At 42.8% G+C, this 23,250-nt stretch overlaps 1 protein-coding gene across 2 annotated transcripts in view; it reads right to left on the reverse strand.

Moving 5' to 3' along the window:
* Positions 1-23,250, reverse strand: part of PAXIP1 (PAX interacting protein 1) — a 64,546-nt gene that overhangs the window by 27,504 nt on the left and 13,792 nt on the right. For both annotated transcript variants that reach the window (XR_002100135.1, XM_019530518.1), the window contains exons 4-6: positions 22,614-22,677; positions 21,961-22,074; positions 5,196-5,843 (exon numbers count right to left, since the gene is read on the reverse strand). Coding sequence is in view for 1 of the 2 variants with exons in the window: in XM_019530518.1 (XP_019386063.1) it covers positions 5,196-5,843; positions 21,961-22,074; positions 22,614-22,677 (826 nt within the window). In the remaining variant the exon portion in view is untranslated. The remainder of the gene's footprint in view (positions 1-5,195; positions 5,844-21,960; positions 22,075-22,613; positions 22,678-23,250) is intronic.

Genomic DNA, 23,250 nt, shown 5'->3' on the forward strand with positions numbered 1-23,250 from the left:
ACTTAGTATCACTGTAACAGCAGTATTTGTGATGCCACAGAGGTGTCTGAAGTTACTAGAATGAGACAGATCTTAGAAACTGTTTAAAAAATGTAAACACCTGTTAAAATGTAGCATGTCTATACCAAAGGCAACACTCACCTAATATTTCCGAGGCTTTTGTTCACAAAGCTTGTTTTTCATTAAACAGAAGCCAAAAATTGTCACATGTATTTGTTTGAAAAATAGCAGATAAAAGAAAGAACTAGATAAACTGCCAGTAATACTAGAATGTATGCTAAAAGGCAACAATAAACTCTTTCCCAACAATAAAAAATACTCTTCTAACCTGTAAAAAGCCATAAGAAGTGAGAATAGTTTGTATTACAAACTACTCGCTCATGAATCTCTGCCTTCATGAGGCACCTAAAAATTAAACTGAAATGAGTAGACACAGTTTATTATCTCACTTCACTGCATAAACATTGAACCAATACTATAAAATCACTTGCACTTAAACTTTTACATTTTAAGATATTATATTATCCCTTTCCACTACTGTCTTGTGCAGTTCTTTAACTTCTCCAAAAAACCTTTTTGTTATGAAGTTGCAAAATGCTGGAGGCTCTCTTTTAGTTTTTATTTTATAGTTATCTTCAAGGGTTTGGTGACTTCTGCCTTCAAGAACAACACAGAATGACATTTCTTCTGCAGTGGTGCCATCCATAGTTTCATAGTTTCTAGGGTCAGAAGGGACCTGAACAGATCATCAAGTCTGACCCCCTGCCCTGGGCAGGAACGAGTGCTGGGATCGTAATACCCGAGCCAGATATCTATCAAACCATCCACGTTAGTGAATGACAGGTTACTAGGGCTAGGAATCGTAACAGCTCCCACCTACCAATGGGAACTATGCCTTGCTAGAAGAAAAGCCACTACTGTATTCAACGGCCCGTATACTTAGTGTGGCAGGCCAACAGGGGGACTCCTGAGCAGAGACACCTATTTCACTGCACCCTGCCAAAAACCAAGCTTCAGATGCCTCTCTGGGAGCACCAACTTCTGGCCATCCCCCTTCCTGGAGCACACCTGCAAGCTTGGGGTAACTGCTGCCACCACCCGGAGTCAGGTCTCTGTCTGGGCCCTACGCTGCCCGGGATACATAGGCCCTGCAGACTTTGGGGTGCTTCTATTTACCTGAAGCCTAGAAAGTAGCCTCCCTTAGCCAGCTGAGTCAAGGGAGCAAAAAGGCCTGCCCAATCCCTCTCAAGCATGTACCGCAAGGTTTGCTAACTTTATTGGGTAAAGAGGGTAGGCTTGGGGAGGGGTACAAGTTAGAGAAGTATTAAAAGAAAATCCCAGAGCAAACAAACGGCGTGGTAGCCTTTTGACAAGCAACTAAAACTCTAGATTCTGAATTCCTAACTACATTTCAGGTAAATTACTCACAATTCCATCCAGGGGCTGATTGAGCCTGCTCTACAGGCAGCATGGCTTCCTGGCTGAGTCCCCAAAACATGTCTTCCCTTCTCCTTCTACGAATAAGGACCTTATATACCCATCGTGACCTGGTCACTAATTTCTACCCCAAACCAGTATCTTCAAACCACGGCCGATGCCGGTTGGTCAGTTTGAAATAACATCACCAACCTCAGGTGAAGGTTTAAGGTTACACAGGACGGGAGAACAAGTTCCCCCTGCCGCAGGAATGTCTCCAGCCCAGGTCACAGCTCAGTGATAAATCAAACAGATGGGGGCAGGGGCTGCCTGCTTACAGCAGAGACACAGACTGGGGGGTGATTTCTCCACACTTAGTACATGTCTTATTTGTCTTTACAGATAAACCTAACGGAGGTTAGCATGTTCAATCCATTTTTCAGTCCACCTGGTTTTGCTTTCGAATGATATGGAAGATTATTAAACATGGTCCTGTCTTCCCCTGCAGTAAAGCCCATTAGATGCCCTAGACTCTCATGATGGGGTAGCATTAATTATAAATAATTATGCAAAATAGCTTCATTACTCTAGTCTTCCCTTTGCAGTTGTTTCCCATCATTTTTTTCAGGCAGGAACTTATTAGTGTATACTGGTCAGTACCCAGCAAAAAGGCAACCTAACCCCATTGTGGCCTCTGAACACTACCTGAATATAAAAGGTACATAAATAAAGAAATCCACTGCACACAGTATAGCACTGGAATTAATCTAGTAGGCTGAGATTTGACTATTGGTCTCTGTCCCAAGTCCAAAACATCACATACTCTGCAGGACACAACATGCAAAATTTTAAGGGGTAAAATCTTCCAGAGTCATCCCAGGGCTGACTCTACAAGGGAACCTGGGAGCAAAGCTCATCATCATAGCTCACCCACCAGACAATTGCTGCTCCAGCAAAATTCTCACCTTTCAGCTTCCCGTACATTAACTGGCTTCATGTTAGCTGGCTGAGCTGAGAGGCACCTCAGGTAGACGGTGGGTAGCGTAGAAATGGATGTGACCTGGGATTCTCAGGGGTAAATCTTTACCTGGAGTTGCACATACAGGCCAAGTCGCCCCCGCCCCTCTCACATAAGAGAGGAAAGACCCATCTCTTCTTGAGGGTTTAAGCACTTTCTGGAGCTATGGGAGAACTGTTTTCAAATCCCAGCTCTGTATTAGGGAGACTGGAAACTTCAAAACAGGTCTCTTGTAATGCAAGTAAAAGCCCAATAAAAGACCAAAAGTTAACTGCCTTCTAAGGCTCTATGAATGTTATTTATACAAACTGAAACAACTATAGCAGGAGAGATCGAATGAGAGATTCAGATCAGGAACCCGAAATGGCTTAATGTAATAAGGACTCGCTCCAGGATGCAGGAACCCTGGCTTCAAATCCCCAATCCAAATCAGGCACAGCGAGAATCTGAGACTAGGTCTCTGACCTCTTTGGTAAGCATCCTAACTGCAGAGCTACTCAACATAATCATGCACTCAGTCGAGTGCAGAAGTCCAGCGGTCATTTGTGTAAGGCTGACCTGATAGGTGGGTCTGGAGAATGGCTACTGGACCAGGCATCACAGTTAAAGAACACCTGGTTTGGATCTTGATGGGAGCTGGGCACGAACTAGGGCACTGAACAACCCAGGAGTGATCCCACTGGAAGAAACTTAGGTACTTTGAGAAATAATGCACCTTGAATGTCAGCCAGGAGCTGAGCATGCATTTTGCAATTCTCCATGATACTTAACGTTTCACTTAAGAGTTACATTCACAAAAGGGATTTGAAACTTAAATCATTTTTCTGAAAATGTGACATAGGCACTCAAAAACCAAAATCCGAAAGCTCCTACTGCCTGAAGTGCACTAGTTATAATCATCTGAATAAAATGTACCTGTCTATAAATACAAAAAAAATGTGGCAGCATGGCATTCTAGCTATTCATTTTTCCACATGCATCACTGAAACGCAATTTTGCAATTCTGAAATGTATATTGAAATGCAACTGCAACTTAGGGCTGCATTAGCAGAATTACTGCATGCAAGACACCAGAGGTGATAGTACCAGTTAGGGCTGGTTAGGCCTCTGTTGGAGTACTATTTCTAGTTTTGGAATCTGCGTTTTGAGGATATAGAGAAAATGGAGATGATCCAGAGGCAAGTAACAAAGATGATAAAGGGACTGGAAAGCAAACCATAAGAGGTAAAGCCTGGGGGAACTAGGTACATTTAAGTTTGGAGAAAAGGGCCATGTCCAAATGAGCATGGACGTTTGCTTCCCTGGGGGCAAGCAGCAGCAGTGCACCTTGCACCACCACTACTCATCCCCCCCAGGGAAGGCCTGGGTCATATGTGCTTTTGTGTGCAGCAAGTCACCCCAGGTAGGGGAGGGGAGGCTGGGGCCACCACTGAGATAGCCCCAGCAGCCTTACCTGGGGTCCTCCCGGGGCTGCAGCAGTGGCAACTCTGCTGCGTGGAGCTTGGCCAGCAACCAGGGCATGGCTCTGGGCGGCCTGGCTCTGCTTTTTTTTGTGGGTTTTTTGACCCCTGGATAGCAAGGGGTCAAAAAAAACCTGTCATGGATCAAAAAAAATGGAGCAGAACATGCATGGGCAATGTGCCATTGCAGCTTGGAGAATATCTAAATGTGTGGTATTTGGTGCCACCGATGTGTTTGTGGCATCACATACTGCACGGCCACGGTCATCTGGACATGGCCAAGATGATTAAGGGGGGAGTCCTGGCAGAAGCTGTCAAATCTGAACGCCTGCAGAAAGAGGAGGGGGAAAACTGGTCTTTGCTACAAGGGCTGAATATGAAACAGAGGGTTTAACATGCAGCAAAGCAGACTTAAAACTAAAGCACAGAAAAAGCTTCCTAACCATAAGAACAATAGAATGAAACTAGCTGCCCATGAAATCTCCTTCACTGAAAGTTTTTAAGAGGCTGGACTGAGATCTAGCAGTTTACAAATAGCACATCCTGCATTTGCACGAGGAGCTGGACTAAATAACCCCTAATTTGATGAAATCTAATAGCATGAGCTCCTACAGACGTGCGGGGAGCCTGCTCCAATGTGCTGAAAATCCAGCACATTGGACCTGATTAATCAAGTCTCCTGGAGCACAGAAATTGATGTGATCTGACAGCAAAGCCTTCCACGTCACATGCTGAGAAAACAGCTTTGTATAGCTAATATAAGTAAATGGGTGGCACATGACAGAACCAGCTGCAACTTATGGCTTTTGCAATTGTACCTTCAGTGTACCACACAATTTAACAAATACCTAGTGGTACAAAATACTACAAATGCAAAATTGGAAATATATTACAGCTGGGCAGAAGGTTTCAAGTTCATGAAGTATGGTGCAACTCTCTTGGCTAAATAATCTGAAGTCTGGCAGAAGCGCAAAAATTGATTCATAGCACAGACAGTACATAATTAAACATAAATAAGAACAAGCTGAAGGGAAATAAATAAAAAGAACCTAGGTATCAAAGATCAGAGTTAAATTCTGTTTTAACATCATTAATTCATATATTCCATCAATCCACTGTTTTTGGTTTTTCAAGAGAAAAAATAAGTGTCTATCTGGGGATACGTTTAAATCTATCTGCAATCTATATGGAACTTGGGAGCACTTTACATTTTGTGGGTTTCAAAAGGAAAGAACATTCTTAGAAGAGTTAGCTCCTAATAAAATGCACAATATTTTATAAGTTAAAAATTCAACACTTACATGTGCTACATTTGATGGTCTATTAATCTGCTGAATATCAGCACTATTAGTAATATTTCTTAATGTCCGTGCGGCTGGACTCCACGTAGCCATCATTTCTGGTCGTTCAGAGCTTTGAGTCCCTTGTACTGAAGCCATTATATTACCTCTGATTTCTGGTGGTAAAATATTGCCTGGTACTGGAGGAACATTGGCACATAAATTAATTAACCCAGAGTCCTTGCCCTGAGGCAATCTGCGCTTTGCTGTAGATGTCTGTGGAACTTCAGCTGGTGTCCAGTTCAAATTCCTTTCTTGCTTTTCTGGAGAGGAATCTGAAGAATCATCAAACATCAGTTCCCCTTTTGTTTTATCAGCACTAACAGATTTGGGTGAAAAAGCTCGGTCACCCAAAGGCGAGGCTTCTCGAGAAGATGCTGGGCTTGATAATTTTTCATCTGTACTAGCTTCATTTGGGGAATCTCGTTCTTCATTTTCTGCTTCTTCCTCTTCCTCCTCCTCTTCCTCCTCCTCTTCCTCCTCGTATACAATTAGACGAGGATGATAGGGTATCTCTTCTTTTTTAGCTTTATCAGATATAGAGTCTAGTACCCAGTCAGGTGTCACAATTTTAATGCTCTCTCGTTTACAAGCACATTCGTATTTTTCCTGGGGAGAAAATTTAAGAAACTGTTATAAACAAAGTTTGACATTTCCCCTCTCACTCATATTCAGATGAGATTTAATTATTCTTAGTGATGTTGACAAATCCTACTGTCAAATATGCTTCAGTACATAAGTAGTTTAGCCCACAATTAACAACTTTTTATTTCACAGCATATGACTACTTAAGACTACCTAAAACAGTAGCAACTGAAAAGTTTCAAATAATCTTTAACAGAACCTAAATCAAAAAAGCTTCAATAATTATCAACAGGGAGCTTAGTTTTCTTGGTTTAAAAATCACATTCTCTGATAAAACCCACAACATTTGCAATTAAAATGAAAAGCCAATATATTTTATATGTGTATCAGCTGAACACAATGTTTTACTGATATATTTCACATTTTAAAGCCTACCAGTGCTTCAATCACTATAATAAAATAAATTCCAAATACCTATACCATTTGGTATTTGATCTTGTTTTCTTTTTATAATAGAAAATCAGAGCTCCTTCTGCCCCTTTCACTCATCAGGACGCAGGTCCAGGCCCCTCACTCCCCACCCACAGCCTCCCAGCCCTGTTGGTGACCCTCGCCCCCAACCCACAGCCCCCTGCCCTCCCAGGGGGGTCCCCAGCTGCCAGAGCCACAGGGCCAGAGACCTGGGTCTGCAGTCCCCTGCAGCAGCGCCCGTGCCCCAGCTGCCACCCATGGGAGCCAGTGGCTCTGCAGCAGAACAGAGCGCAGAGCTCCCCTTTCCCAATAGGTAGCACAGCCAGAGTGGAGCCCATGGGGGGCAGGGGCAGGCTGCCTGCTACGAGCTCAGGCTCCCCACCCTGCTGCCCTCTTCTGGGGCCTCGACATCCCAGTGGGTGGGACCATCGCAGCAGGGCAGAGCAGGACCAGGTAGGAAAGGTCCTCGGCACTGCAACCCCTGAACTGCCCTGGTGAGATGCCCCCATCCACACCTGGCAGCAGCAAGGGGCACAACTCTGCACTGCCGGGTGGGCAGGGGGCAGTTCGCCAGGGTAGCGTGGGGCTTGCAGCAGCAAGAAGCTTCCCTGCCCGTCCCTACTCTGCCCTGCCATGATGGGTCCTGCCTGCTGGGCCACAGAGGCCCCACCCCATGCACAAATCTGGGGGGGCACATGCCCCCCACCCAGGAGTTTGTGCAGCAGCAGAGAGCCAGCCGTTCTGCCTCGTCCTGCTCCCTGCCCAGGCCCTGCAGGCACACATTCCAGCCCCGGGTTCCAAGCTCCATGCACCACCCGGATGGGCAGCAGCCCTACCCCTGCCTAACTCCCTCCCCCTCCCCTCCCTATGGGGGCTTCAATCCACCACTCTTCCCCCCACAGACTTACCTGTGGGAGCTGCTCTCCAGGCTGCCTGGGGCCACATTCATGAACATGCACATGTCTCCCCCCACCAGACCGCCCTCCTCCTGCTCCCTCCAGCCCCTTGCAGGCTGGAAATCTGCCAGCCTGCGGAGAGCTCTTTGCAAAACTGGAAAATCTGTGCTTTCTCTTGGGTAAAAAGGAAACCACGTGCTTTTCCCCCCATTTTTCTGTGTGAAATAGAAAACCCAGATCCCTGATTATCACGTATATTAAGTCAAGTAGGCCAAATGTTTTCAAGCAACCAACTGTGGCCCTGTTTTTTTGCAAACTACTGCAATTTCTATAGTTATGTATTTATTTGTGGGTGCACCTGAATGACTTTCACATCATTCATTTATTAGACTCCTCGTATTAAAAGTATTGTCCAGTGAAAAGATTAGAGAATTCTTGTTGAGAAGTTATGCTGAACTATGTTCATTCTGATCCAAAATTTTCAAACTATTTACAAGATTTATAAAGCTGGGAGACAAGATGCAGTCACTTCATTTACTAGACTAGAGAAATCCATGCCATCAGTGACTATCAAATATATATAGGCATCAGAACTAGACGAGCTTTACTTGGCTAAATGTATTGTTATGAGTAACTTGTTTTGAATCAACTTCTTCAAATAAGGAACTTCGATTAAAAACTTATTTAATTTTGATTTAAACATCCACATTCAAAATTACAAATATACCATTTAGGAAATACAAAAGCCACACACCACCAGGGTCATTTGCCATTTTTTTTAAATTCTTCTTTGGCAAAGAGAATCTGAGCAAAGATGCAGCCTGCCTGACCAAAACTACATTGATTATTCCCCCTCCCCCAAATTTAAAATATTACACTTTTGGAGAGATACCAAGCATAACCGTGTTCATTTTCCGAAAGGTTAATGTTTAAGAAGTTACAGATGACTGCAGCTTTAGAGTGAAAGTACATCCTGGAGCTTAACCAGAGCACTGCAGTAATAACTAAAAAGTGCCATTTTATATCTGCTAACTCTTAAACACTCTCTGAACATTTCTTTCCTTTTGTAGTAGGATATAAGAATTTCTCCGTATTTAGCAAAGAGTTAAGTCTCTTCTAAATAAGAAAACAAGCAACAAGAAAACAGGAAAACAAGCAAAGAAAACAGGAAAACAAAGTGGTGAATGACTTCTTAAAATGCTTATATTGCATCAAAATAGACGAGATATAACTGAAGGAATGATCTTCTTTGAATCTAGGCCTCCATTAAAAAATAAGTATCAGAAAATGATTAAAGTAAACTAATAATTAAACAGATAGTTCATTTTTTTCAAATCGTGTGTGTGATAAAACAGGATTACATTTAAATGTTTAAATTAAAAAGATTCACCACTACCATATTAAAAGTGCTATCTGATTTTAAAAGTAATCCACCACTTTGACATTATTATATAGCCGTAGCAATCTACAACTTTGACATTATATGTATTTTCAAAAGGGGCTCATGAAATCAGGCACTTTGCTAATGTGAATTTAGTGTCTAGTACCCTTAAACCCCTTTGAAAATTCAGCCTAAAAAGGTATGTATTACATTCCCTTCTTCTCTATCTTCTGTCTTGTATATTTAAATCATAATCTCTTTAAAGATCAGACTGTCTCTTTTAGTGCATTTGTACAGCACAGTGTAACAACAGGCCATGTTCCTGCCTGCAACATTCTCTAGATGCTGGCAAAATAAAAACACGTTACAAATCCAATCTGAACAGATTTTTAAAAACGAACTAATTGCAAAGCCAACGCACTAAATGCCTATAAAACAACAGATGGCTGGCTTCCGTGCCAAACAATGCCTGTATCATCCCTTTGTTGAGAGCAAAGCCACAAAGGAATCTTTCTGGAGCATAAGGTCAGCTTAGGAGGATCAAACTCTTTTTTTTTCCGTGAGAAAACCTACAAAGCTGTGTCATGCCATATTTTTAAGATTTTAACTCCCAAAGGATTTTAAATCCCAAAAGCAGCATTAAAAAAAAAAAAAAAAGACAAAAACACAGAACTTTGCCAAACCTGACCTTCTACAGGCTGGCTCCATGCCCCAGCAGAGTGCTGCAGACCTGTGACGTCACCAACATAAGGAATGCTGGGGCATCACTGGGAATGGGAGGCAGCAATCTATTAATTTGTGGGACCTGAAAACAAACAAAAATCACTTATGTGCTGTGTGCTCCCGTAAACCTGCTATGTGGAGAACAAAACATCAAATCCTCAATTTTATTTCAAAATCAAAGAGTCCTGGTTTGCTGAGCGTACGTATTTTAAAGTTACCATGCCAAATACTTTTGAAACTTTGCACTGCAACATCAAAATAATTGTCATGTCACTATGTCTGTAAACAGCTTTGCAAAAAACCCACCTAGCAAACCTATAAAAGTAGCTAAACTCACACAAACAGCCCAAATGTGTTACAAGCTTTTGGACGAATCCATAATGAGGCTTTAAACTCCACCATACTTCCTACCACAGTGTTAAAAGGCAGACATCCTATTGTTTATGGCCACTAAAACCATTTGGGCCTGCAGGATTGTCACACGTGCAGGAAGTAGGCTTAATGCCGCTATTAGCTAGCTTGCTTTATTCTTTGGGGTTGTAGACTGATTGTTGAGATAATACAACTGTATTTCTAAACAGAAGCCAGCCTCAATGGGAGCAACTTTGACCTCTTCCAGGGAAAGCTCAAGAACATCAGGCTAAATAAGAGGTAATCTCTTTTCCTTTGTGACCATTCTCATTTAACATTAACCCTCCATCCCAGACCCTTCCCCCCCAGACACAAACACACAGAGGAAAGAGGCCCGGTTTTCACTCCAGTCTTCACTGGGACTCCCTTTCTGTGCCTGCCATCTGCAAGTGTACATAACTCCAGGAGTAATTTAGTCATTCAGATACCCAAGTCTTTCATTTGTACCTTAGTCAAACTGCAGGTACAAAGCAGATGCCACTTTCTGAAAGTCTAGCCCAAAAATGTTTGTTGTATTGTTCAGACTTAGGAGTGAAGTTTAAGAGGGAACAGCAGCCTATGAATACCTGAGGGGGTCTCTAAGAGGATTAATTGGATGAAACCCAGAAAAAAAAAATGAAGCTAGATACTTCTCAATGGAATTCAATGCAGGCAAGTGCAAGGTGCTACATCTGGGAAGAAGGAACCTGCAATGCATCTATAGGCTGGGGAACACCTTCTTGTCAACACGGTGGCAGAAAGGGATCTTGGAATCTTTTTTGACTCCAGGATGAGCATGAGCTGCCAATGTGAGGAAGCGGTCAGTAAGGCTAACCACACCTTGTCGTGCATCTACAGATGCATCATGAGCAGGTCCAGGGAGGTGATCCTTGCCCTCTCTGCAGCATTGGTCAGGCCACAGTTGGAGTACTGTGTCCAGTTCTGGGCGCTGCACTTCAAGAGGAACGTGGCTAGCATTGAGAGGGTCAAGAAGAGGGCCACTCACATGGTCAAGGGGCAGCTGGGCAGGCCCTACGAAGAGAGGCTAAAGGGCCTGAACCTATTCAACCTCCACAAGAGAAGGCTGAGAGGGGATCTAGTGGCCAATTACAAACTCACCGGGGGGACCAGTGGGAATTGGGGGAGGCTCTGTTCCCCTGGGTACCACCAGAGCTACGAGGAATAATGGCCACAAATTGTTAAAGAGACGTTCAGGCTGGACATTAGGAGACAGTACTTTACAGGTAGGGCTGCCAGACTCTGGAATAGGCTCCCAAGGGAGGTGGTGCTCTCTCCTACCTTGGGGGTCTGCAAGAGGAGGCTGGACAGATATCTGGCTGGGATGATATGATCCTGGCACCCCTTCCTGCCTGGGAGAGGGGGTCAGACCTGATGATCTGTTTAGGTCCCTTTTGACCCTAAGTACTATGATACTAAGTAAATCTCAGGATGTCATCCTCCCGCTGTACTCGGTCTTGGTGAGGCCACAGCTGGAGTACTGCATCCAATTCTGGGCTCCACAATTCAAGAAGGATGTCGAGAAGCTTGAGAGAGTCCAGAGGAGGGCCACATGCGTGATCCGAAGGCAAGAGAATAGGCCTTATGAAGAGAGGCTGAGAGCCATAGGACTCTTCAGTCTGGAAAAGTGCAGGCTCAGGGGGAATTGGTGGCAGCTTATATAAGGGGTGTACATCAGGATCTGGGGGAAACATCTGTTCACCATAGCACCCCAAGGAAAAACAAGGACCAATGGTCATAAACTCCTCCAAGACTGTTTTAGGCTGGACATAAGAAAAACTGTATTTACTATCCAAGCCCCCAAGACCTGGAATAAACCCCCTCCAGAAGTGATGCAGGCACCTACTCTGGACTTATTCAAGAAACACTTCGATGCTTATTTTGCTGGGATCTTTTGACCCTAGCTGACTTCTTGCCCCTGGGGCAGGGGGCTGGACTTGATGATCTTCGAGGTCCCTTCCAGCCCTAACATCTATGAAAAGGAAGAGAAGGTCAACCCTTTCTCAGGGACTGACGGTTATAAGTATACCCAATAAAGACAACAGTTAGAGTATTTCATTGAAAGAGAGAGAGGGGAAAAACATTTTCAAATTCTCATCCTCCTGATTTGGAACAGGGACTTTAATCTGGCTCTCCCACACACCAGGTGAGGGCTCTGGCCACTGAGCTGACAGCTGCAGCAGAACAGACATGCACACACCACTCAACCCCCAAGTGTCAGCTCCAGCTCTTTTTCATGCAAGGTCCAATCTGGAGGTGCATTCTGCGAATGCTGACACGACCAGATGCCCCAGGTGCGGGAACAGCTGGCTTGAGAATCTCACTGGGACCTACGTATGGGGGACCAGTGCTGAACATAAAAAGCAGCTTGGCTGTGTGACTGCATGCATGCATACATGGGAAATGCAGGTCCCTAGGTAATTCCAAAAGGAAGGACTTGGTATTGGCAATGCTGATTTTCTAGGATGGATCTCTGCAAGCATTTATTGGCAGCATGCTACTCCTTTGGATTTAGGGAAGAAATAATAATTGCTAGCTATACAATTCTGGACTTGATCCTTCTGATGTAATCACTCAGGTCTCTAAGAACTGGATTACAGCAAAGAAAATAAATCTGCTGCCTGCCAGAGGAAGGGATGTGGCAACTGATGGAAAGAGTTTCCTTTTAGACAGTGTCTGACTACTCCACCAGAGCCTTTGGTGGACTATAGTGATGGTAGACAGGTTGCCCCATACCTACGAAGTGCCTTCTGAGGAGAGAAGGGTCGGGAGATAAGGGAAGAGAGATGGATGGAAGACCCCCCAGGGGTAAGAATCTTAACTCTGTTAATTTTAACCTAACAAATTGTGGCCTTTGAATGGTAAATCTATTGTTCATCTGGGATGCCCAAACAAGATCACTAAGAATACCACAAAGGAACTACACCTCCCATAACTAGAGACTTGACAAACTGTATCCGAAGAAAATGAAACCTGCATCTAAAAAGAAACCTTCAAGACTAAGTGACTGCTTGCTAAGATAAGTTTGAACATGAAGTCATCTGTATAGGTATTAGCACTTTACTAACTAAACACCACATGGCACACTACTTTACTCAGTCATATCTTGATACCTCAGAATATTAATTTGTAATTCTCATCTCCAGACTTGATTCTGAAATGTAACTTCCAACTGAAGAGAGCAAGGATGTTCAAATGCTCTTTTTCTTCTGATTTTGTTGAGAACTCACTTTGTTGATGTGATGATCACTTAAGATGCCAATCCCATGTGATAGGAGATTGGTTCAAACCTAGAAGCCAAGAGCTGATACTATTTATTTGCATGGCTTGAAGTCAGCACTAAGAACTTGACAGTCTCACAATCTGATTTTTTGGATCACCAAATGACCTGGTATCATGTTTTGTAGAAGATCCGGTAGTTTGCTTAGCTTTTCCTACACTGCTTTGACATGCACAACTGCTGCCAGTCTCTTAATAAAATCCTGGGAGATTTTATCGTATTCAGAAGTCAAGAGGTTTGATTTGGTACAAAGTTGTGGCTGAAGGAGCGAGGTGAAGGAGGGGATGAGATGGTTCTTGACCTTGCTCCTGTATTGGAGGATGTGATGTCTGTAGAGAGGGACATGACTTAGAAGGAGAGACTGAGGAAACGGCGCTTTATTCTGTCTGGAGAGGAGTAGACTCTCCAGACAGAATAAAGTAGATTTAATAGCAGCTTTCAGCTACCTGAAGGGTTGCTCCAAAGAGGATGGAGCTGGACTGTTCTCAGTGGTGGCAGATGACAGAACAAGGAGCAATGGTCATAGCAAGTTAAGTTTAGGTTAGAGATTAGGAAAAACTCTCTCACTAGGAGAGTAGGGAAACACTGGAACAAGTTACCCAGAAAGGTCGTGGACTCTCCATCCTTGGAGATTTTTAAGACCTGGCTAGACAAAGCTTTGGCTGGGATGATCTAGTTGGGGGTAGTCCAGTTTTGAGCAGGGGGTTGAACTATGATCTCCTAAGGTCCCTTCCAACCCTAATTGTCTATGATTCTATGAATATCTCAGTCTAGTATATGTCAGAAAACCAGGTCTCCTACAGGAAGAACACCACTTCCACTCTCCTTTCTCCCTCACCAACCCACAACCAAGAAGATCCATGGATACTGGAAATTAAACAGAACAGGGGGCCATGGGAAGGATGCAGCTGTCAAAATTAACTGGTTTTATTTTTATGATGAGCTAGGGATAAGCAGGCCCCTAGTTTCGCTGGCTTTATGGCCATGCAGCCAGACGCTTTTATAGGACAGCAGTGCTGCCGTCACTTCTCTGGTTATTCTTGGGCAATTCACTTGCTAGTAGTAGAAATCACACAAATTATGCATCTCTAATACCACTTTTCCCCCCCCCACTCAAGCTCCCTAAGGAACAGTATTGTAACATTGCTATGATGATTTAGATGGACATGACACTTAACTAAACACAAAATAATGACCAGTCCAATAAGCTTAAAACGCTCAAAAAAAGCATGCGATTCAGGAAAGGATAACAGATGGAGGGATAGCATTTGGAGGTACAGTAAAGATGACTGGTAAAATGGTTAAAGTTCATTAGCTGTATTTTAGTTCCATATTCATGTATTCTGATTTCTGTATGCAGATATTAAGATAATTCATCTTGATTATGTCACGTCCCCTTTTACTATGTTTTGGAATGACAGAGAAGCTTTACAGTGATCCTTAAAGTAATTTAAACTTACTTTAATACTCCTTTGATCTTACAGAGTGGAGCAAAATTAGCTTATTGTAAATGAGAATCTGTCAAATGATAAATAGTGAGGTACAATTAGAGATACCAAAATCTAGGAACATTGTACATCAGGGTAACTAAAGAATCAAAAGACTATCCCTTCTATTACACGCATCTTAATAGAGGAACCTGATGAAAGGACTACATGTACCTGGAAGTTACATTTCTGTCTGAATGGTTTTTTTAACCTACTATAAATCACAATCAGCCAAGACTATTTATAATGGCAATGTGGGTCAAATGCATGCATCTGACTAATATTTGAATAAAACAAATGCATGCAGTCTGTAGTTTCAGGATATCCCCTTTTTCCTGTGATAAAACTACATATACCTGCACTTGCAACAGTAAAGGTGAGATAAACAAAGGGACTTAAGCAAGGCAGCACTGACTGTTTTTTGCACTCCAAGGTGAGGCACCTGGCCCCAGAAATACAATCCACTGCCCTAAATTAGGCACATAAGTTTCCTGTATTTTAACTGGGAAGGCAACAAGCACTGATACACGCCGTGCTGAGTGAAAGACACCTAGTCCAGGGAACAGGAAACACCAAAGATGGGAGGCTATTTCTCAAATAGGCATTTTGCCCCCCTCTACACTTAGGCTGAATTTGATGTCCACGTGATATTTAAGATTTATATTATGTGCATAGCTATGAATCCTCAGTAACTTTGCACAGCAGACTGGTGTCTAAGGTCGTCTATACACGTGCTCAAGGGTGGAGGGGTGCTTTAATTAAAGTGGCTCTGAGAACTGCTCCAATTAAAGCCCCTGTGGCAACACATATATTCAGCGTCCTGTGCTTCAAAATGTTGGTGGGTACGCTTTAACTAACGCTCGTTCAACAAGCTTTAATTAAAGTGCCCCTGCTGCCATTTTGAAATGCAGGGATACTGAATACACGTGACGTGGAGGCCACTGGAGTGTGCTAATTTAACATGCTCAACGTGCTAATTAGCATGCATGGAGCAGAAGTCCATCGTGTATAGGTGCCCTAAATGCTCAACTCAGCTGAGATGGCAGCAGTTCTGGGAATATGTGGAATCAGAACTTTACACACCTAAAGCTTTTACCACTTAATTAAGTTCATATGGGCCATTTGACACCTAAACAATTGGCATCTATTTGAATTGGGGTATAAATTCCACTTCTTTCTTTTCATCTCGTCTTAAAAGCATCATCTTTGTTGGAAACAACCCTTACAAATATTGCCTGTCCCACAGAAAAACCTTAATCTCTTCACAGCAAGTTTAAAAAAATAACCTTTCAAGACTCAATATTTATACACTGCTCCATCTGAAACTTTAAAAAAACTGACTAATTAAAAAAGCCAAAGTCTGATTAACAATGAGATACATTCTGAATAAATATATGCTAACTACCCTCCAGAGTTGTAGCTGAGAAGCAAAGCTCATTTGCATAATAAAATACTTAGAAAGAAATGTTTATTTGCAGACGTATTTTCCTATTTTCTGTTCTTGCTGGCACTTATTAGAGGTCTTGTTTTATTTCCTTCTGTCTAATCAAAATGATCACTTAAGCCTTTATTGGTGCTGCGGATATTCTCAAAGCAAATTATTGCATCAGATTACTCAGTTATATTATGACAAAGCAGAAGGACAAAGCAGACTCAAAGTGCTCATCCCTACTTTACCCCCCTTGTGATAATTATATAAAATTAAATAAGATGTCTGGAGGTTTAAATAAATAATATGAAACACTAATGGGTTTTCTCTAGCTCCATAAATCTGCATAGAATTCAAAACAGAAAATTACATTCTCTGCTGTAAAAAAGGCTTACTAATGTAGAACCTCAATCTCATAAACACTATATTCTCACGTACAACTGCATCTCCCTGCCACAAAATTGGGGTGCGTACTTTAAGCAGTGAACCCGTTTTCTTTGCTGAAAAAGCAAAAGCCTGGAGAAAATATACATGCCATGCAGTTGCCAAGATGGGTTAACCCTTCCACAGCCATAGCTACTTGCTGAGCACTGTAGTTAGGTCTGAAGCAGAAGTTGAGCTGTTAGCACCTTGATGAGGCTTCTGATGTGGAAACAACACTTTATTTATGGGAACTCATACAAAGCACTACATACAGCGAAGGACTAAAAATCTTGCTACTGCCCTTGCAAGGGTCCAGAGCTTTAAACTTGTATGACGGAGTAAGTCCTCCTGAGAGCACTGTCCATGAAGTGTGGCATCACAGCAGACAGTCTGGGCGAGACAGCTGACCCCAGGAACTTCCTGGTGCCACACTTCCTGGACACGTTTTCCCACGAGGACTTACTCTGTGTCGCACACGATTAGCTATGATCCTGGAAAAATCTTTTTTTTGACACTCTGCTTTCTCAAAACAAAGTATGTGCTTTATTTATTGGGGGGGTTATACATGAGAAAATGTGGCATCAGCATGTCCACCTCCTGTGTGACACTCCAGTAAAAAGTCAAGAGGGTGCCACGTCCAAAGATAAATGCTGTTATGAATCAACTGAGAAGTCTGAAGTGTATAGGTTTCATAAAACAAAGCGTCTTATATAAAGACACATGACAAGGAACTAAGTCACAAAAGGTCTTCCTGTTTCTGTGCCTAAAAGAGGAACCAATATCTGATATTCTCCAAAGGAATAAGAACATTCAAAAGCATTAAAAGGTGGAAGAAGTACCCGAAGAGGCTCTATGCCAAGGAAGGGAATGGCTAAATTCTCCAGGGAAGAAGCCCAATGCCTGCAATTCATGCTGCCAAAAGGGAAAGTAAAAACTAGAAACACTACGTGTTTTCTGCTCAAAGACCTAATATGACAAATAAAAAGATGGAAAGAGAAACGAACAGTGATCACCATAAGCAAAATTATAAAGAATCTTCTGCTCATGAAATTGTACTGAATGAACATCATTATACAACGAGGGAGAAAGGGCACAGAAAAAGGAAAGGCTGTGTGTCCTGCACAGTGAAAACCTGCTCCTTTTTCACTCCTCCCCTCAGATACTGAACATGCTCTGTGCTTTGGGTCCCTTGCCAGAATAAATTTTGCTTTAAGATTTAAACAAGGTTCATGTAAATCAAGGTGCCACTGGGAACAGTTTCTGGGTAAGATTTGCTTCTTATGGCTAAGTACCAGATACATATTGCAGCAATTTATCAGACAGGACACAGTGTTATTTCTATGCCCATTCAGCTACTCCATCAGACCCCATCCTCTTTGAACCCAAACAGAGCAAAATGCCAAAATACTGAGTTTGGTGGTAAACTTTAGAAAAGGCAAAATTTAAGTCTCTTGTAGGAAAATGAAAATTACAGAACCTGAGCAAAACCCAGTGTAAGCTGATAAGCTGCAACTCCAAGAGTTTTAGTTAAGATTGCTACAATGGGAAAAATAGTTTTATTCACTATTGCACAGACAACTCTAACTGATCAACAAATGAAATAAGTTGAAAATATTTAGATACTGCATGTCCATTTCAAAACTTTTGAATCAGCTACACACTTTGACTACCACCTCGGACATGCGCTAAAACAATGGTTCTCAGCCTTTTTAGCCTCAAAGCATAAGTTTTTGGAATTTAGCAACACCCCACTGAGAAACACTGGTGCCAAATGAGTGTGGCAGGGGCAGTACCTCACCTCCCTGCATTCATGTTTTTTCTAGTCTAACTCCTCTCCTCCTCAACAAGTATGGCCCCTACTGCCACAGGTGCTCCTCTGGCAACTGGCATGCCAGTGACTGGAGCCACGTTCACCCATAGCCCCTCTCACTATCCCTGAGAGCACCTGCGGGTGAGCCTGGCTGAAAAGTGAAGCCATGTGCCCGCTTGTCCGTGTGCACACAGTACAGCATGCTGCCTGGAGTGCAGGGGCAGCCAGGGTAGGGGGGTGGGGGCAAGGTAGGAACAGGGGACAGGAAGCAGCCACAGGTGTCACCACTTGTCTGCAGTATGCTGGGCAGGAGGAGGAGCGATCACTGTACTCCTGGCACAGGGCTGGGTACTGCAACACCCCTGGAAGGGGTTTCATGGCACCCTGGGGTGTCACAGCAACCTGACTGAGAATCACTGCACCAGAGGCTGTATAACTGAAGCAGAAAAGGGTGCTAATAGGACTGCGCGAAGCTTCAGGTACTGATTCGATTCAGAGGAGATTCGGCCCGATTCGGCAGCTGAATCTCCGAATCGAATCGGGAGACCAATATAAAGGTTCAAATAGATTCTGAAAAGATTCGGAGAACTTTGGAGAGATTCAGGCAGTCCCAGCTCACCACCACAGGGAGCTGGACCCAAACTCCATGCCAGTAAGTTGGGGGGGGCCTAGAGGCTCCACCAGGCCCCATCCCCTGCCTGCTCCCCCAGCTCCCCTGAGTGCCCCGCCCTACCCCAGCCCACTCAATGGGTGCCCTGCCCAGCCCTCCCCCTTTTTTATTTTTTTTTTTTTAAAGAGGCAGGCCTGCACTCACTGGCTCCTGCAGCAGCCTTGGGGCTTCTGGGGGCTTGTGGCAGAGCCCCTGCAAGCAACACAGGGCAGTGGGGGGCAGCAGGGATTGCCCCCTGCCTGGCAGGAGCCGGTGAGTGCGGGGCTTTTTTTGATTCTTTGTTTGTTTTTAAGAGCCGGGAGCTGAGGCCAGGCAGGCCAGCCATTGACGGGGATGGGAGAGCAGGCAGGGAATGGGGCCTGTATGATTTGGAGATTCAGCTGATTGGGCGGCAGCCGAATCTCAAATCAGATTCGGGACAGCGATTCGAATCACCGAACTGAATCACTGTCCCCCAAATCAGCCAAATACAAAGCAAATACTAGCTGCTTTGCACAGGCCTAGGTGGTAAGGCTTCCTCTGCTCTGATGGAAAACTTCTCTCCTCTCAATTCCAATGCACAATTTACATCTAGAAAAAGCACACCATTGATGAAGGGGAAGTAAATTAACATAACATATGGTATATAAAACACTACAGGCCAATGTCAAAGATACTGTCAGTTACTACAACACATAAAAATTGGGTTCTGGTCCCAGCTATCACATCTTTCCTGTTTGCTTGGCAGGAGCAGGGGTTGCAACCAATAACTGTATAATGTAAAAGTGCATAAGCAATTTGGGAGTAAAGAGATGCCAGGACCTCACCCTCCCAGGTGAACACCCTAACCCAGACAGTCATGCTCCCTTTTGTGCTCTTGTCCTCACCCCACAGCTCCTTAATTAACCCTCAGGCTACTGTCTAAAAGGTGGGCACCACCTCTGTTCAAGAATGACAGTGGGGTACTTCTGCATCAATCAGGTATATGGCATGCTCTACAGATGCCCAACAGGTAAGAGATTTCCCCAGAGGAGCCTCCCAGAACCAGTGGGCTAGGCAGACTCTAGCTGCTTGATCTGGAACACTTCTCAGCACACGCATGTACCCAGAGCTCAGATAACAGGAAACTTTTCAGGCCAACAGAGAGGTACATCATGATTCTAGGCACTGGAGCTAAAGCTTTGTTGCCCATCTAGATTATTTTTAGTGATTTAGACACTTATATTCCACCATGTCTGCCTGCAAAATAATCTGGATCTTGCACTATGCTCTTTTGTAACAGAAATGAAATTTATTTCTTCCAAACTTGACAAGTACATTGGAATTCTTTTCCCAGAAAAGCAAGTACCTAAAATAAATCCTGCCACGGGTTAAATAATGGAAGTTGTTTGAGAATATCATTATCATGACATATCAGAAATCTGTTCCGATACAATTTCTTTGTGCTGCCTTTGGCAAATCACTTAACTCCTCATTTGCAGTGAGACCATGCTGTTTACTTGCCTACATCAGTGGAGAGATCTAATACTGTAAAGAGTTCTGAAAACTGTAAGTGCTGTATATATATATATTCAGTATGGTTTATAAAGCATTTATGTACTAAATAATGGCCCAAAATAATACTTCATCTTCCAAGAGGAAAATCCTTTCAAGATTTTTTAATTTAGCACTCTTTCTAGGTTACGCTCCCTCCATCTCCAGTACCTGAAAGATCAATAAAAAGACACTGCAAGGGCCCTGTTACATACTGCAGTTAGCACATGCTAACTGCACTTGCAATACTGGAGTCCAAGCATTCAAGTGGTAAAACCTGTGGTAACTGTCACTGCAGCACAGTAAAAGGTAGGCCCTTTCCACAAGGAGCATCTCCAGATCATATTGTCTAACATGTTCTGAGTCAACTTTGGACTACTCCATGGAGGTAACTGCAATCAGAAGATTCCTGTATGGTGGGACAGGTAGGAGCCTGACAAAGCCGGCTGTCAGGTTCCCACCCACCACTGCACTGATGCCACGCTGGTTCAAGGCTCTGGGACAATAAGGAGGCTGGGAGCCTGACAAAGAGCCATTTGACAAGCTCCCAACCTCCACACTGTACAGGAGCCAAAGCTCCAGTGTAGAGCAGGAGTTGGGAGCAACACTGGCACCGAGCCCCATATACCACATAGGAGCCAGTTCAGGCCTCGAGTGTGGTGCAGGGACTGGGACCAGCTCCCATGCTGATGTCACTCCTAGCCCCTGCACTGCACCAAACTCTTAAACTGGCTCCCATGCAGAATGGGGATTGGCTCCTGTGCCATGCCAGTGTTGCTCCCAGCCCCCATACCTCACCAGAGCTTTTAACAAACTCCAATGAAATAGCAGAGCTGAGACTGAAGAGCAGCTGACTACAATCAATACTGTGGTGTGATACTACAATCTATATTTATATCATAGTAAGCATTAACATGTGACCACTCAGAAAACATTCTAAGTCATATTAGAACGTTACTACAATCTAAATATAACATGTGCTAACTATACGATGTAACAGGGTCCTAAATTGCCCCTCCCAGCCACGATACAGTCCAGCAACAACAATAAAGTTGACATGGTTTTATAATATTTCTGCTCTAGGACTGTATTTTTGTTCAGGACTGTCACCTATGCTTTTATGAAGAATCATTAATGACCCTAGTGTATCTAGATATCTGTCTATAGATAATCTCTCTCACACTATATATCTATCTATCTATCTATCTCTATTTAAATGCTAAATAGATAGAGATAGATAGATAGAGATAGATATAGATATAAATAAAAAATAGATAGATAAATAGATATAGATATAAATAAATAAAAAGGTGGTTTATCCTTACAGTTAATTATTAGTTTTTATATAAGCCAACTGTAAGGATAAACCACCTTTTTATTAAACAGCTATTTCATAACATCTGAATTCTTTATTAAACTACAGAAGTAGATAAAAATACAACAGAAGATGGGACACCTTTTGAATTAAACTTATGGCTGTAGGGAAAATAAACACAAAACAATGAATGCAATGCATTGCTCTGATCTGTTCAAGAACTCAAGATCAGCAAGCAATTCGAAGACTCTTATATTCAAGAAGGGAGAAAATTGATTACTCAGAAGCAAATAACAGCTACAAACAGGAAGGATTGCACATGTAATAAACTCTTACCCCCTTTGGCTCAGGCACAATCAAATGAGTACACGTATTATTGAGACTCAGCTGACAATTCCCTCCATAAAAAGTAATCAAAGCCCACAGAGTACTTCGGTCTTCAGATGAAACCTAATGGAAAGTTAAAAATAAAACCTTTTACGTCAATGCAACAAGCCTTTTTAGTTCTGTTTGGAGGGACAGGAGTTTGCCTTAAGACCATTAATATAATTCATGAAATTCTGTAGAGGAATCTGGCTAGTGCTCTAGTTCATGCTACTGTTAAATATCAGATTAACATGGAAGTTGAGGGAGGCAAATGCATTAAAAAGGATGAGTAATGCTAGTGGATGCTCTTTACTTTTATAAACCTGAAATCAAGATATTTTCTTCTGAGACGATAACATTACAGCTACCAAATCAAATGCAGTCAACTATCAAGTACTGCACATTCACTCATTATGGCTATACTATGTGTTCTATGTATTATAGGTCCACCTTCATTTGCCTCACATTTGGTAATATTAAATCAACACAAAGAATATGTGGATTGATCACCCACTTGAAGAAAGTCATATGACCATTTAAAGGGATAACAAGTATGAGACTATAAACAAGCCAACGCACACATCCCAATCACTCCGAGTTGTATGTATTTAAAATGTTCTCACCTGAGAGAGACAAGCAGTGACTCCAAAAAAGATCTGGCATGATTCTGGAGAGAAACCATTCACTCTGGAAAACAGATGTCAAGGACAGAACTAACTGAAACAAACTTCTAGAGGGAACTTGGAAGAAAATCATCTTACCCTCAGACTTCCCAAATATTGGCATACATTTGACCACCCAAAAAATAAACCTTCATAGCATGCTTTTTTTTCCCCTTCAGGCTGCAGTTTCAAAACTCAGGAGATTTAACTCAAACCACTCCAGACTAGCACTCTGGTAGTAGTCCTAAATGGCACCATGAACCTTGCATCTCCTGCATATCTTCTTTGACAACCTCAGACTCATTAAGACTACTCACTTATGTAGTAAAGTTAAGAAAGCATGTATGTTTGGTGAAGACCTTAAGTTCTATTTTATTTTAATCTGCTCCACATTGCCTACAAAATACAGAGCAAGGACAGGAATGCTTTATAAATATTTTAAATGTCTGGCTGTCACTTTCTGTATTTCACTTTCTTCAGTAGCACTTTTTTCCACTTTCTGCAGCAGAACAGTGCTTTTTCATACAAAATCTAGCAAGATGTACTACTTCATTATTTATAAAGAAAGTTTATACCTCTTGCTAAAAAAGCATCAGAG

The sequence above is a fragment of the Crocodylus porosus genome, unplaced genomic scaffold (assembly GCF_001723895.1).
Source record: "Crocodylus porosus isolate Cpor-Errol unplaced genomic scaffold, CroPor_comp1, whole genome shotgun sequence".
Classification (NCBI taxonomy): Eukaryota; Metazoa; Chordata; order Crocodylia; family Crocodylidae; genus Crocodylus; species Crocodylus porosus.